This window comes from Lolium perenne, chromosome 2 (genome assembly GCF_019359855.2).
Source record: "Lolium perenne isolate Kyuss_39 chromosome 2, Kyuss_2.0, whole genome shotgun sequence".
NCBI classification, from domain to species: Eukaryota; Viridiplantae; Streptophyta; class Magnoliopsida; order Poales; family Poaceae; genus Lolium; species Lolium perenne.
Window position 1 is genome coordinate 238,288,041 of NC_067245.2, and position 14,875 is coordinate 238,302,915.

At 46.2% G+C, this 14,875-nt stretch overlaps 2 protein-coding genes across 3 annotated transcripts; one reads left to right on the plus strand and one right to left on the minus strand.

Moving 5' to 3' along the window:
• Positions 1–8,188: 8,188 nt before the first annotated feature.
• On the minus strand, positions 8,189–10,836 carry LOC127335334 (DNA-directed RNA polymerases II and IV subunit 5A). Its single transcript, XM_051361957.1, has 4 exons — positions 10,506–10,836; positions 10,205–10,387; positions 9,983–10,096; positions 8,189–8,634 (listed from the first exon to the last, which is right to left on the minus strand). Exons 1-4 carry the CDS (start codon positions 10,704–10,706, stop codon positions 8,509–8,511), a joined length of 624 nt encoding a protein of 207 aa, XP_051217917.1. The 5' UTR covers positions 10,707–10,836; the 3' UTR covers positions 8,189–8,508.
• A 54-nt stretch (positions 10,837–10,890) lies between these two features.
• On the plus strand, positions 10,891–14,333 carry LOC127335333 (uncharacterized). Of its 2 annotated transcripts, none has more exons than XM_051361955.2 (2): positions 10,891–12,356; positions 13,050–13,368. In XM_051361955.2, exons 1-2 carry the CDS (start codon positions 11,044–11,046, stop codon positions 13,246–13,248), a joined length of 1,512 nt encoding a protein of 503 aa, XP_051217915.1. In that variant the 5' UTR covers positions 10,891–11,043; the 3' UTR covers positions 13,249–13,368. The 2 variants fall into 2 exon arrangements, with proteins under 2 accessions (XP_051217915.1, XP_051217916.1); XM_051361956.2 differs by lacking the exon at positions 13,050–13,368 and adding an exon at positions 13,376–14,333 and having other exon boundaries at positions 10,963–12,356.
• Positions 14,334–14,875: the final 542 nt, after the last annotated feature.

A 14,875-nucleotide genomic window follows, 5' to 3' on the forward strand; every position in this document is an offset into this window, starting at 1 on the left:
GAAAAAGGCAAGCGACCAAATTTGAGGTGCCAAAAAAAACTCCAAGAAAAGAAAGTTTTATAGTACATAGAGGATGACATGAGGGTCCCATTTAGCAGCAGCGGTATCACCGTTTGAGAGGCGGCAGGGGATCGAAAGAAAAAGGCAAGTGACCAAATTTGAGGTGCCAAAAAAAATCCAAGAAAAGAAAGTTTTATAGTACATAGAGGATGACATGCGGGTCCCATTTAGCAGCACCGGTATCACCGTTTGAGAGGCGGCAGGGGATCGAAAGAAAAAGGCAAGTGACCAAATTTGAGGTGCCAAAAAAATCCAAGAAAAGAAAGTTTTATAGTACATAGAGGATGACATGCGGGTCCCATTTAGCAGCAGTGGTATCACCGTTTGAGAGGCGGCAGGGGATCGAAAGAAAAAGGCAAGTTACCAAATTTGAGGTGCCAAAAAAAACTCCAAGAAAAGAAAGTTTTATAGTACATAGAGGATGACATGCGGGTCCCATTTAGCAGTAGCGGTCTCAACGTTTCCAAGGCGGCAAGGGATCAAAAGAAAAAAGAAGTAGCCAGAAATCAGGGGGTCAAAAAAAATCCAAGAATAGAAAGAATTTTGGTTCATAGAGGATGACATGCGGGACCCATGATCCTGCATCGTAAACGGCTCGATCGGAGAGCGTTGAATGAGATGGCGCGATTGAGAAAAAAAACAATGCCAGAGAGGCTGCCATCTGGGCCCTACATCCCTCGGCGGTGCGGATTTGCGTTGACTCGGCCGGCGAACCCGAGAATTCGAGATGCACCACGTCCCGGGCCACCATACGCAACGTTTTGGCCGGTTTCGTCGGGCTAGGTGGCCTCAAAAACGAGAAAAAACGTTTTGACATGCACAACGGACAGACCCAAAATCGTCGGCCATGGTACACCAGCAACCACGGCGCGACTTCAACTTCGTCGGCCATGGCAACTTTTCTTGTAGTGTATATGGTCTTGAATAATTTGATACTTGGCAATTGTTTTGCTCAAATAAATCATACTTAAGCTCTTGCATCATGTACTTTGCACCTATTAATGAAGAACTACCATAGAGCTTGTTGAAATTTGGTTTGCATGATTGGTCTCTCTAAAAGTCTAGATATTTTCTGGTGAAGTGTTTGAACAACAAGGAAGACAGTGTAGAGTCTTATAATGCTTGCAATATGTTCTTATGTAAGTTTTGTTGTACCGGTTCATACTTGTGTTTGATTCAAACAACCTTGCTAGCCAAATCCTTGTACTGAGAGGGAATGCTTCTCGTGCATCCAAAACCTTGAGCCAAAACCGATGCCATTTGTGTCCACCATAACTACCTACTATGTGGTATTTCTCTGCCATTCCAAAGTAAATTGCTTGCGTGCTACCTTTAAAATTTCATTCCTTGTCTTTGCAATACATAGCTCATGGGAAAATAGACTTAAAAACTATTGTGGTAAAGAATATGTCGCTTATGTATCTTATTTCTTATAAGTTGCTTGTTGAGCGGTAACCATGTTTCTGGGGACGCCATCAACTATTACACTTTTGTTGAATATCATGTGAGTTGCTATGCATGTTCGTCTTGTCTGAAGTAAGGGTGATTTGCCATGAGTTGAATGGTTTGAGTATGCATATTGTTAGATAAGAACATTGGGCCGCTAACTAAAGCCATGTATCATGGTGAAAGTTTCAGTTTGGACATTAATCCTCAATCTCTTATGAGAATATTATCTGTTGTTGAATGCTTATGCATTAAAGAGGAGTCCATTATCTGTTTTCTATGTTGTCCCGGTATGGATGTCCTTAGTTGAGATCTATCAAAAACGAGAAATCAAATGCGATCTATCTCCTTGGACCTTTGTACAGGCGGCATAGAGGTACCCCTTTGTGACACTTGGTTGAAACATATGTTATGCAATGATAATCCATGTAAATCCAAGCTAAGTAGGACAAGGTGCGAGCAATATTGGTATTCTATGCATGAGGCTTGCAACTTATAGGATGTCTTATGCATAACACATATGAATTATTACTACCGTTGACAAAATTGTTTCTATGTTTTTAAAATAAAAAGCTCTAGCACAAAAATAGTAATCCATGCTTCCCTTTGCGAAGGGCCTTTCTTTTACTTTATGTTGAGTCAGTTTACCTAATTCTTTCCATCTTAGAAGCAAACACTTGTGTCAACTGTGTGCATTGATTCCTACATACTTGCTTATTTGCATTCATCATATTACTTTGTGTTGACAATTATCCATGAGATATACATGTTGAAGTTGAAAGCAACTGCTGAAACTTATATCTTCCTTTGTGTTGCTTCAAAACCTTCTATTAAAAATTTATTGCTTTATGAGTTAACTCTTATGCAAGACTTATTGACGCTTGTCTTGAAAGTACTATTCATGAAAAGTCTTTGCTATATGATTCAGTTGTTTAGTCATTATCTTTACCGTTGCTTTGAATCACTTCATTCATCTCATATGCTTTACAATAGTATTGATCAAGATTATGTTGGTAGCATGTCACTTCAGAAATTATCCTTGTTACCGTTTACCTACTCGAGGACGAGTAGGAACTAAGCTTGGGGATGCTTGATACGTCTCAAACGTATCTATAATTTCTTATGTTCCATGCTAGTTTTATGACAATACCTACATGTTTTGCTCACACTTTATAATGATTTCATGCATTTTCCCGGACTAACCTATTAACAAGATGCCGAAGTGCCAGTTCCTGTTTTCTGCTGTTTTTGGTTCCAGAAAGGCTGTTCGGGCAATATTCTCGGAATTCGACGAAACAAAGGCCAAATATCTTATTTTTCCCGGAAGGTTCCAGAACACCGAAGGAGAGTTGGAGGCGGGCAGCAGGGGGCCCACACCATATGGCGGTGCGGGTGGCCCCCTGGCCGCGCCAGCCTATGGGGAGGGGGCCCCGTGGCTCCTCCGACTCCGCATCTTCGCCTATAAAGTCCCTCGAGACCTAAAACCTCGACACCAATTGACGAAACTCCAGAAAGACTCCAGGGGCGCCGCCGCCATCGCGAAACTCCGTTTCGGGGGACATAAGTCTCTGTTCCGGCACCCTGCCGGGACGGGGAATTGCCCCCGGAGTCATCTCCATCGACATCACCGCCATCTTCATCGCCGTTGCTGACTCCCATGATGAGGAGGGAGTAGTTCTCCCCTGAGGCTGAGGGCTCTACCGGTAGCTATGTGGTTCATCTCTCTCTCCCATGTGATCTTTATGTGATCATGAGCTTTGTATCACTATTAATCTATGTGCTACTCTAGTGATATTATTAAAGTAGTTTATTCCTCCTCCATGATGTAATATTGACAGTGTGTGCATCATGTAGTACTTGGCGTAGGTTATGATTGTAATCTCTAGTAGATTATGAAGTTAACTATTACTATGATAGTATTGATGTGATCTATTCCCCCTTTCATAGCTTTGTTGACAGTGTGTATGCTATGTTAGTACTCGGTCTAAATTGCAACGGTCTATTACGCACTCTAGAGGTTACTTTAATATGAACTCCGGAAGTTGTGGAGCTTGTTTACTCCGGCTTGAGGTGTGCTTTTGTAGCCCTACACAATGAATGATGTTTGTTATCCAACAAGAGGGTGTTTAAGAGTAGCATTTATTTATTCAGTTATGTGATCATTGTTGAGAGTGTCCACTAGTGAAAGTATGATCCCTAGGCCTTGTTTCTAAGCATTGAAACACCGTTTCCAACAAGTTCTGTTACATGTTTGCTCGCTGCCATTTTTATTTAAGATTGCAATTACTACTTACAATCATCCATATTACTTGTATTTCACTATCTCTTCGCCGAACTAGTGCACCTTATACATCTGACAAGTGTATTAGGTGTGTTGGGGACACAAGAGACTTTTTGTATCGTAATTGCAGGGTTGCTTGAGAGGGATATCTTGGACCTCTATCTCCCTGAGTTCGATAAACCTTGGGTGATTCACTTAAGGGAAACTTGCTGCTGTTCTACAAACCTCTGCTCTTGGAGGCCCAACACTGTCTACAGGAATAGAAGCGTGCGTAGACATCAGCCTGCCATGGCGCAGCGCCGCGCGTTGAAGACGAACCACGTGTTGGCTTTTTGGGTCACCGCGTTGGGCGCAACGTGCGACCCAAACGAACACGCGGACGCGGGCCGCTGTTTGCGTCTCCGTGCGGCCACCCAAACGGCCCAAAACAGACGGCCCAACGCGTCCGTTTGGGTCGCCGCGTTGGAGATGCCTTTATACACCAGCGACCCAAACCAGCTTAAGGGCATCTCCAGTGGCGCGACGCAAACGAACGATGAGCGACCGTTTTCGTCCGCCGTGACCGGAAATGCGTCTGGGCCCTGCTCCAGCAGGGCGACGCAAAGTGACCGGGCCGTCCCCGGAGACACAAACCTAGCCCAAATATGCGCCAGGTTTGCGTCTCCGCGGACGCTTCACGGTCGCGCCGAGCGTCCTCCATTTCTTACCCGGTCCCGCAAGTCAGGGACAGCGAAATCGACCACTTCGATTTGCTTCTTTTCCCCCTTCTTTGCTGCCATAGCGCGACGCCACCACCCCAACCCCACCCGCCGCCGTCCCGCCGCAGCGCCGCAGTACTCGTCGTGGGCTCCGTTGTCGCCGCGCGGGCTTGGGGTTGGCTCCGGCGCGTACCTGCCGACTGTTTTGGGGCCAAACGTTGTCGGATGCGCCGCCCTTCCGCACCGCCCACGACCTGTTCGGTCAATTGCGCCGGTAGGTTTCTTCTCCTTTTTTTCGGCGCTATTTGTGCGCGGCCATTGATCAACAGTTCGTACCCACGCAGATGGACATGTGGCATATGGTGGAGAAGTTCCGCACGGAGGTCGTTGACTCCTCTTCCGACGAGGAGTCCGATCAGTCGATGCAGACATTGGCAACTACTGCCGGCCTCCATGATCCACGTGTTCACCTCAAACCCGAGACCGGTGCACCGGGGCTCTATGAAGGGGCGCTCCAAAAACCTGCCGCACAACATAGTGGCAGGGCAGGCCTGCCTCCACGAGGACTACTTCCACCTCACCAATCCGGTGTCCCCGGAAAAAGTGTTCTGGTGCCGGTACATGATGTCAAGGGACCTGCTCTTGGTCATTCTACGGGGTGTAAGAGACTACGACCCCTACTTCCAATGCAGGCCCGATGCAACAGGTGCGTGATAACCCACAAGTATAGGGGATCGTGATAGTCTTCGAGGGTAGTATAACCCAAATTTATTGATTCGACACAAGGGGAGGTAAAGAATACTTATAAGCCTTAACAACTGAGTTGTCAATTCAGCTGCACCTGGAAAAGCACTAGCAACAGGGGTGATGTGAAAGTAGCAGTAATATGAGAGCAGTAGTAATGAATAACAAAGAAAGTAATAGCAATATGAGAGCAATGGCACCAGAAAATAGTTGATACTACTTCCAATGACATGTAGAACAAGTATATGATGATGAAAGATGGACCGGGGTTCCCAGCTATCTACACTAGTGGCAACTCTCCAATAACAAGTGACAAGTGTTGGATGAACAAATTACAGTTGGGCAATTGATAGGAATCAAAGCATTAAGAAAGAATATCAAGATTATTAATTATGTAGGCATGTTTTCCAATTATAGTCGTACGTGCTCGCAATGAGAAACTTGCACAACATCTTTTGTCCTACCAGCCGGTGGCAGCCGGGCCTCAAGGGAAACTACTGGATATTAAGGTACTCCTTTTAATAGAGTACCGGAGCAAAGCATTAACACTCCATGAAAACATGTGATCCTCACATCACTACCATCCCCTCCGGTTGTCCCGATTTCTGTCACTTCGGGGCCTTTGGTTCCGGACAGTGACATGTGCATACTTAGATTGTAGATACAATCTAAGCAATAAGTATAGAGCTCAAATCTAAGATCATGCCACTCGGGCCCTAGTGACAAGCATTAAGCATAACAAGATTGCAGCAACAATAACTTCACAAACTTTATAGATAGACTAATCATAATGTATCATCCATCGGATCCCAACAAACACAACACCGATTACATCAGATGAATCTCAATCATGTAAGGCAGCTCATGAGATCATTGTATTGAAGTACATGGAGGAGAGAATACCAACTAGCTACTGCTAGAACCCGTAGTCCATGGGGGAACTACTCACGGAGCATGGCGGAGGCGGTGGCGTTGATGGAGATGGCTTCCGGGGGCACTTCCCCGTCCCGGCAGGGTGCCGGGACAGAGACTTCTGTCCCCCGAATTGGAGTTTCGCGATGGCGGCGGCGCCCCTGGAGTCTTTCTGGAGTTTCGTCAATTCGTGCGGTGTTTTTAGGTCGAAAGGGATTTTATAGGCGAAGAGGCGGCGCAGGGGGGCACCTGGGGGCGCCTCACCCTAGGCCGGCGCGGCCAGGGTCTGGCCCGCGCCGCCATGTGGTGTGGTGGCCCCCTGGCCCCTCTCCGACTCTTCTTCGGTGTTCTGGAGCCTTCCGGGAAAAATAGGAGGTTTGGCGTTGATTTCGTCTAATTCCGAGAATATTGCCCGAACAGCCTTTCTGGAACCAAAAACAGCAGAAAACAGGAACTGGCACTGTGGCATCTCGTTAATAGGTTAGTTCCGGAAAATGCATGAAATCATCATAAAGTGCAAGCAAAACATGTAAGTATTGTCATAAAACAAGCATGGAATGACAGAAATTATGGATACGTCGGGGACGTATCAGTGCGCTAGGCTTCACCTCCTACCAAAAATGCTCCGCGGCTATTCGAATGCTCTCATATGGAATGACTGCGGATATATTCGATGAGTATCTTCGAATGGGTGAGAGCACCTGCCTTGAGGCCATGTACAGGTTTTGCCGAGCCGTGATTGTCGTGTTCGGACAACATTACTGTAGGGAGCCAACTGTTGAGGATACAAGACGGCTCATATCTATCAACGAATCTAGAGGGTTCCCAGAAATGATTGGCATCATAGATTGCATGCACTGGGAGTGGAAAAACTGTCCATTTGGATGGCAGGGTCAGTACAGCGGGCATGAGGAGGGACGGACTATCATTCTTGAAGCTGTCATATCTCAAGATTTATTGATTTGGCATTCATTCTTTGGCATGGCCGGTTTCAACAATGACATCAATGTGTTGCACCGAGCACCAGTTTTCAACAGACTCATGCAAGGCAAAGCTCCCCGGGTGAGCTACGAGATCAATGAAAATGAATACGACAAGCCATATTATCTTGCTGATGACATCTACCCTGACTGGGCCACACTGGTGAAGACCGTCTGTAATCCAAACTCCGAAAAGACGAGGAGGTTTGCCAAGATGCAAGAGGCTTGCAGGAAAGATGTGGAGCGCGGATTTGGTGTGCTCCAAGCTCGGTGGGCAATTGCCCGTCACCCGGCAAGAACATGGTCGCTGAAGACCATGCATGAGGTGATGACATGCTGCGTGATCATGCACAACATGATCGTTGAGAACGAATATCCTGATGGCCGCAATGAGAACCACTGGAAATTCCAAGGTGAGCTGGTTGCGCCACTTCCTGGAGCTTTATCTTGGGAGGACTATCTACATATGAATGTAGAAGTCACTAACGAGAACGTCTGCAAACAGCTGCAGACGAATCTGATTGAGCATCAGTGGACATTGGCTGGCTATGAAGATCATGCCTAGAGGAATACTATCTTATTATCATGTAGACTTTTCTAAATTTGAATGTAATAACTATGACTTCATTGAATTTTTTATTTTGTTGTTTGGAAACTTCATAATTAATGCAAACGTGGAAATACGTCGGCCCGCTAGAGCCACCTCTAGGTAAACCGACGCAGACAAAAACAGTCTGTCTCGCGTCCACCGCACAACGCAAATGGACACTAACAGAGACCAAAATGCGTCGCTCCGCTGGAGAGGCCCTAATTAAAATGACAAGTCAATGTGCTAACTAGCTAGGTGAAGCCGTCCCAAACTGCGTCCACAAAATCAGCTAGGAACATTTCAGTATTTGACGGCATGCTTGCCAGGAGCGATCTGAAATCAGAAAAAAAAAAGAACACAAACAGTGGCTGATCATCGACAGCAACATTACATATGGGTTGGCCGCAGAAACAAACACCTCCAGGAAGGGCGGTTCCTCACGCTTCAGGCTTTGCTCTGCTCCTCAGAGAAACAACGGTTCCACAAGGCAAACGCATATCATTTGGTTTAAACACAGGGGCACACAGGTAACACATATTCCGAAACAGATCGACAACTTAGGATAGGCAAGAGTTACTTAGCAGGGGGAAAAAAACATAACTACAGAAACCTAAGACTAGTGCTAGATAACCACGGTCATGTCAAATTGACAAGCAATTGAAGAGAAGAGGCACCAAGGCACTCCAGACACCACTTCTGTTCAAGAATGTATCTTACTACTTAGGAATTAGCATTGGAGGAAGTATATGAACTGGCAGTGCTCGCAGGAAATCAGAGTCGTTGGGAATGAAGCGGCGCTCAGATAACATAGCGATATGTCACGTACTTCCCAGCAGTCTCACTGGGCCGGGTGATCTTCACAACCTGTCCACGCTTCATGCCATAGTATCTTGCTATTGGATCACCCATTTGAATCCGAGGGAGCTGTACGATAAGACAGCAAATAATTATCAGAACAGAGTACCCACTAGAGTAAAAGAGGGAAATATATGTGTAGCACTGTTTGAGAACGAGGAATCAGAACTTGCTGAATGTAAGACTTCACAAATTGCATGTCATGCGACAAAACCAACTGAAAAGGTTACCCAATACTTAACACTTGCCCAACCAGTACCTACTGTCTTGAAAGGCTTATGTTTCCTGAACTTAACAGACATTGCAAGCAAGCAGACAAGTACAATGTAACTGTGTAAAAACAACAAATCATTTAGATGAGCATCACCAATACAGAATGTCAGTATAACTTGTTTCCTTAACATTATCCAACATAGCGTGCAGCTCATTTGTATAGGAACAACTACTTACATATTAACTTCTGAAAGCATCACTTGACAAGCAGATGATAAAGTATCACTCTTCAAGTTCTGGCATAGTTTTTAATGTGTCAATTCTACTAGCTTATCCAGCTATCACCTGGTTCTCACATTTTCAGCATTCATGACATCACCTTTTATTCTCTCATCAAAATAGAACGTTAACTTAGAACTTATACTTTATACATGACCTGTCCAAAATCCTGATTCTAAACTAAATGATCAACCATAATTATTTAGTCAAGATGAAGTTAAAACCAAACAACTAAACATATATTATGACTTAATAGGCGTGGTTCCCATTGAAACCAACAGTCTTATGCACACGCTATGCTCAAGGCAGGCAGCCGGCCAGGGCATCCATCACCAAACATATGGATATGCATTTTAATGTTACCGAGGTAGGAATTATGTATTAGGGTTAGGGGATATGATCACATTGGTTAGGCAAGTAGTATTGGGTAAGATTACATGTTCTTATGAAACAATTGTTAGCAGACATGATCCTGGTGATTACTCAACAAAACTCTCGGCTCTGTCATATGCCCATATGCCCATGCGGCATATTAGCATGCAAAACACTGGTATTGGCGGGTCAGCACAATCATCTGTCTGACCTAATGATCTGGATTGGGGGTGAAGTGCTCCAGTAGGTATCACATGAGAGGAAGTATTGTTAGGAGGTTACAGCTGGAGGAAGTAAACTGAAGTACTGAACTTTTGAAATTAATGAGATGGTTCATGCCAACAGAATACAACAAATTTCTATTGTGGAGATGCAGGTCTCCTGGAATACAGAGCTGTGGTTTAGCAATAATTGTTTACAGATCCTGCATATGAATCTTTTGATGGCTTACATAGCTTAAACAGGAATGCAATTTGTTCGTAATGCCACGAATACATCGATTAGAACATCAGGTCAGTGACAGTGAGCAAAGAACAGGCAAATTTAAACTGACCTGAGTTTCTTTCACTTTGTATTTCGCCAGCAGCGTCCTCTTCTGTTCCGGTGTCAGGAGCACGTGCTCCGGAACCAGTTCGTGGTTCTTAATGTTGATGAGAAGCTCCCCTTCCTGCAGGACATGGCTTAAATTAATCTCGGTAACTGGTTGATACTTGACAGAAATGTTAGCCATACAAGTACTGTGAGGTAGCGGGACAGCAGGGATGTAGAGCGCGACCTGGAAGACCTCGACGTGGTACTTCTCCGCAGCGAACCCCAGCAGCGCGTTGCGGGCAAAGGCGCTGAGCGCCTGCTGCACGACGAGTATCGCGTTGCTGACCTGCTCCTGCTTCATCTTCTCGACGTAGCTCTTGACAATCTTCACCCCCGGCTTGGCCTCGTTCGGGAAGAACACGTAGATCTGCAGAGACACGTGGCAGGCACAGGCAATCAATCAGTCGGCAGCCTGGTTATAGGGAAATCGCGGGGAGGCAGCGCCGCCGCCGTGCGAGGGGGGAGGTTATAGGGGGGGAGGGGACCTGCTCGCTGGGGTCGTCCTTCTTGACGCGGTTGATGACGAGGTCGTCGCGGCGGACGGGGTCGCCGTAGCGCTCGACGAACTCGCCCATGGTCAGGTCGACGTCGGCGTCCACCACCAGGAACCCGCGGTCCCGGAGCATCTGCATCACCGTGCGCCGGACGCGGAACAGCCGGCTCGTGTCCCCCTCCGCCGACGCCATGCCTTCTCCGATCGCCCGCGGTGGGTTTCGCCTGCCGCCTTTCGGAGGGGAGAAACGCCGGCGGCAAGGTAGGGTTTAGGGGTTTGGGGGAGGAAGGCCGGCGGCGAGTACTGACTATCGGGGAATCGTCGGTCGGAGCAAGACCGCCCTAGGCCCTAGCCAAGTTCTAGGTGGTTCGGTTCGAACGTCGGTTGCGCTGCGTATTTGGGCCGGACAATTATCTGGGCCGGACCTACGAGCCTATAAACAAAAAGATGCAGAGGCCCGGCCTTCCGTTGTTTCCGCCGCCCCGAACGAAACCCTCCTCCCAAGCCGAGCCCTGCGTCGTCCGCCCGCCATGGCTCGTCGCGGTGAGATTGGGCCGCCGCCGCCTGTCGCCTCCGGCTCTCGCCTGCGCCGGGTGTTGCTGGACCGCGTCGTCCACTGCACCAACGACGAGGCTGCCAGGGACGGCACGCTGTCGGAGACCTCCGCCACCTGCACCGGCCAACCCCTCGCCGTCTCCCTCAGGGCCGCGCCGCCCCCGGCGGTGTCCCGCCTGCACCTCCACTGGCCAGAAGGTCTCCGACCGGAGATGGCGGAGCTGGATCCGCCGCACGTCATCGCGGCCCACGGCCACTCCATACTCTTCCAGGCCTACGTCCCCCACATCGACCAATCCCGCCCCCCCTACTACCCCCTCGACTACTTCCTCTACACAGCCTCCGGCGGCCGCCGCTCCCAGTCGCTCAGGCGGCTCCCGCCTTGCTTCGACGGCGGGCAGGTGGACCAGCAAACGGACCAGCTCTTCCAGCCGTACCGGCTCCAGCAGCAGCGGCTGATGCCCAGCGAACACATCGGCCTGCTGTGCCGTGGCGACGAGGATTTCACGGTGGCTGAGCTCTCGTGCACCGGCGAGCTCTGCCTGCTGCACCATGCGCCTGGGATGGGAGAGAAACCCATGCGATGGGCTGTTCAGAAGCTGCAGATGCCGAATTACAACGACGCCCCAGACCTGTTCAGCGATTCCTGGCAGACAGACGTTGTCATCCCCTACGGCGATTCCTCCTTGTGCTGGGTCGATTGCTACCTTGGATTGTTCTTTGTCACTGTCCATGGTGATCTTACAAGGAAGCCGCACTACGTCCCGATGCCTGCGGCTCTGGATCCCCGTCGGCTCTACATTGACCCAGGGTGCCCTGACCCAGCGCGCCGTGTGTGTGTCACTGACAGCGGCATGATAAACCTCATCTGTATCAGCGATCTGGCAGGCCGCAGTGTGCATGGACGTGATCATCACATTTTCACAATCACAACATGGAATCTGACCGGCAAGGAATGGCAACTAGATGCCACCATTGAAGCTAGCGAGCTCTGGGCCGCTCTTACCTCTGACAAGCGCCTTCCACTGATCCGGCCAGAGTTTCCTACCATGAGCTTGGTTGACCACGATGTCGTCTGCTTCGTGTTGAATGATAGGGACAACGTTACCTGGCTGGTTGAGGTCGACCTGAAGAAGAAGGTGCTGGGGGCGGTCACCCTCTATATCGACGAAGAAGAAGAAAAGCAAGCAGCAGAAGGAGAAGAACAAACGAAGTTCTGTAGGTTCTCTAGCAACTCCTTCATCCCCAGCCAGTTCACCATGTACTTGGATAAGCGTGACATCAAAAGGTAATTACGTTTCATGTTTATGTTGCACAGTGATTGCATTTCCATTCATCTTAAATCTTCCATCTCGTACTACTTTTACTCATCTGTTATTTATGTTGTAAGTTTTGGTACTTAACTCAGACAGAACGCGATGTGTAATTGCTATGCAATTGCTTATGGAAACTTATTAGCTACATGAAAAAATCAATCCTGTGAACCATGGTTTGTTGTGTCACAGCATAGCAACACATAGTTGTCTAAAATAGGCAGCTAATCTTTTAAATATTGAATAGTCAGTTGATTGTTAATTTGGTACTTATACTTTGTATACTTTCTTTTCATTATATTCCGCTCACACATCTGTCGGGGCAACAAGTAGAATTTTACATTTGTTCTTCATAATGGACGCTGATCTACCTTAACATGATACTAGTATCTGACACAAGTTTGATCTGGTAATCAAATAAAACAAATGATTTTGCAGTGTAAAACTCAACCAAATATGTTAAATATTAACTTGCAAGTAACGATGTTAAACAAATGTTAGTAATTTCTTTTCACAATAATATGTCATCCGCTCTTGCTTAAGAGGCACATAGCTTAAACAATATTGATATAATTGGAAAATACTTACTTTGCTCGGATGAAGTAGTAGCATCTTATCTTATAGTGGCAAATGTGATCCAATTCCATCAAATATTATGTAAATTGCAGGAAAGAAGTTCCTCGGTTTGCGCAACACGGATATAGAACCATGAAAACAGTGCATACAAATTATGTGGTGAAAGTGCCAAAAAAATGTTCGTTTCCCACTTTGTGTGGTCAGGCTATCTACATTGTATTTTTCTTTGTAGCTGACATCTCTAGATATATCATTGATCTTGTTCACTTTTTTTTTCATGGTGTGGCATAAGCTCGGTTGATCAACTTGTGCTTGATGTACATTCACAAGGAACAACTTGTTGACGTTCCTTTTGTTTGTTCGGAGGAACAAGTTGTCATTGCCGCCCTGTGATATAAGTTTGCTTCTTCTGATGCAGTCTGAGTTTCAGCAAGAAATTGGAGCAAGCAAAACTAAAACGAGGAATGGAGGAAGCATGGATTAAAGACCCAAAGCAAGTAATGGTTTGAAATAGCCGTTACCATCCTATTTTCAAAATCACAACATGGAATCTGACATACAGTAAATGGGAAGAAGGTGTCACCATGGAAGCTAGCGAGCTTTGGGCTGCTCTTGCCTCTGACAAGCGCCTTCCACTTCTCCGTGGCCAGATTTTCCTACCACGAGCTTGGTTGATAATGATGTCGATCTACTTCGTGTAGAATTATAGGTACCACATTTCCTGGCTGGCTGATTGAGGTGTACCTGAAGAAGAAGATGCTGGGGTGGTCACCCTCTATATCAACAAAGAACAAAGTCAGGCAACCGAAGAAAAAGAGAAGAACAAGCGTACTTGGATAAATGTCAGAATGACGTATCACGTTTATGTCTTGGGAGGATTATAACGAACACCATCGATTAGTCGATAACGTGAATTGCAAGGAGATGATTAACCTGTTCGTTGGTGTGCCCCTCTTAACGGAGAAGTGTTGCGTAGCTATTATGAACTTGCCCATGGACATGTTGATGTCAGTGTCCACCACCATGTAGCCCATTGTGCTTCTGCAAGATTCCTTGAAAATGGAGTGTAATCCGGATACAAATTGAAACGAACAGACAACAGTCTTGATAGAAATCACATGTTCATTACAGAAAATGGTCACTATGTTACTGAGTTTTTACAAATTCTAGATCAACGACCTTTTATCATTTTAAGCCCTTCAAGCCTGCATGTTTCAAGCAAGGACAGTAGACTGCAAGTTTAGATGCAAGTGCATCTAAAAAAGTAGACTGCACTTATTTCTAGCAGCACTTACCTTTCAAGGGATAGTGTCTATATTATTGAACAGGGACTCTGCTAAATCATCATGATATGTGTACGAAGGTATTTGATGAAACCCTTAATTTTCTTCCATTAATCCTTGCAAAATCATATGTCTTATGTTTTGTTTTTCCTATATTTGCATATGGGAAGTCACTGTACAAAGTACAAAGTGCATGTACCTATGCTGTCGAACCTTTCGGTTGAATCTCAAACGGGAGCATCTTTACAAATTTCCATGTAAATATGTAGTTAGATTTAACAAGGTGATATGTGCCAATTGAGAGAACATGTTTACAAATTTATTATGCACTCAGGTTTTCTCTATGTCTTGGATATTTGTGCAGCCAAACAGCTTTGTTTAATAGCCGAATTTCCCCATTATAGTTTTTCTTTCTATTATACAATGTAAATTTAAATTATGGATGTATTATTTTCCTTTTTTCTCATGTGTTCTAACTTTATTCTGACAACACATTTTCCACAAATTTTCGGGGCAACACGTGGAGTATCATCTAGTTAAATAGTAATGCAAAACCATATAGTGTCTATAACCCATAATTTCGTATCTGAAACATCTATAACCCAGTTATGTAACGACCGGTCATCTCCATATGT

Bases quoted from the DNA above. Each gene is read 5' to 3' on its own strand.
- LOC127335334 (XM_051361957.1), bottom strand. From the start codon at position 10,706: ATGGCGTCGGCGGAGGGGGACACGAGCCGGCTGTTCCGCGTCCGGCGC. The intron at 10,388-10,505 runs GTCCCCTCCCCC...GTGTCTCTGCAG, and splicing joins AGGACGACCCCAGCGAGCAG to ATCTACGTGTTCTTCCCGAA. The intron at 8,635-9,982 runs GTCAGTTTAAAT...CTTATCGTACAG, and splicing joins ACAAAGTGAAAGAAACTCAG to CTCCCTCGGATTCAAATGGG.
- LOC127335333 (XM_051361955.2), top strand. From the start codon at position 11,044: ATGGCTCGTCGCGGTGAGATTGGGCCGCCGCCGCCTGTCGCCTCCGGC. The intron at 12,357-13,049 runs GTAATTACGTTT...TGTAAATTGCAG, and splicing joins GATAAGCGTGACATCAAAAG to GAAAGAAGTTCCTCGGTTTG.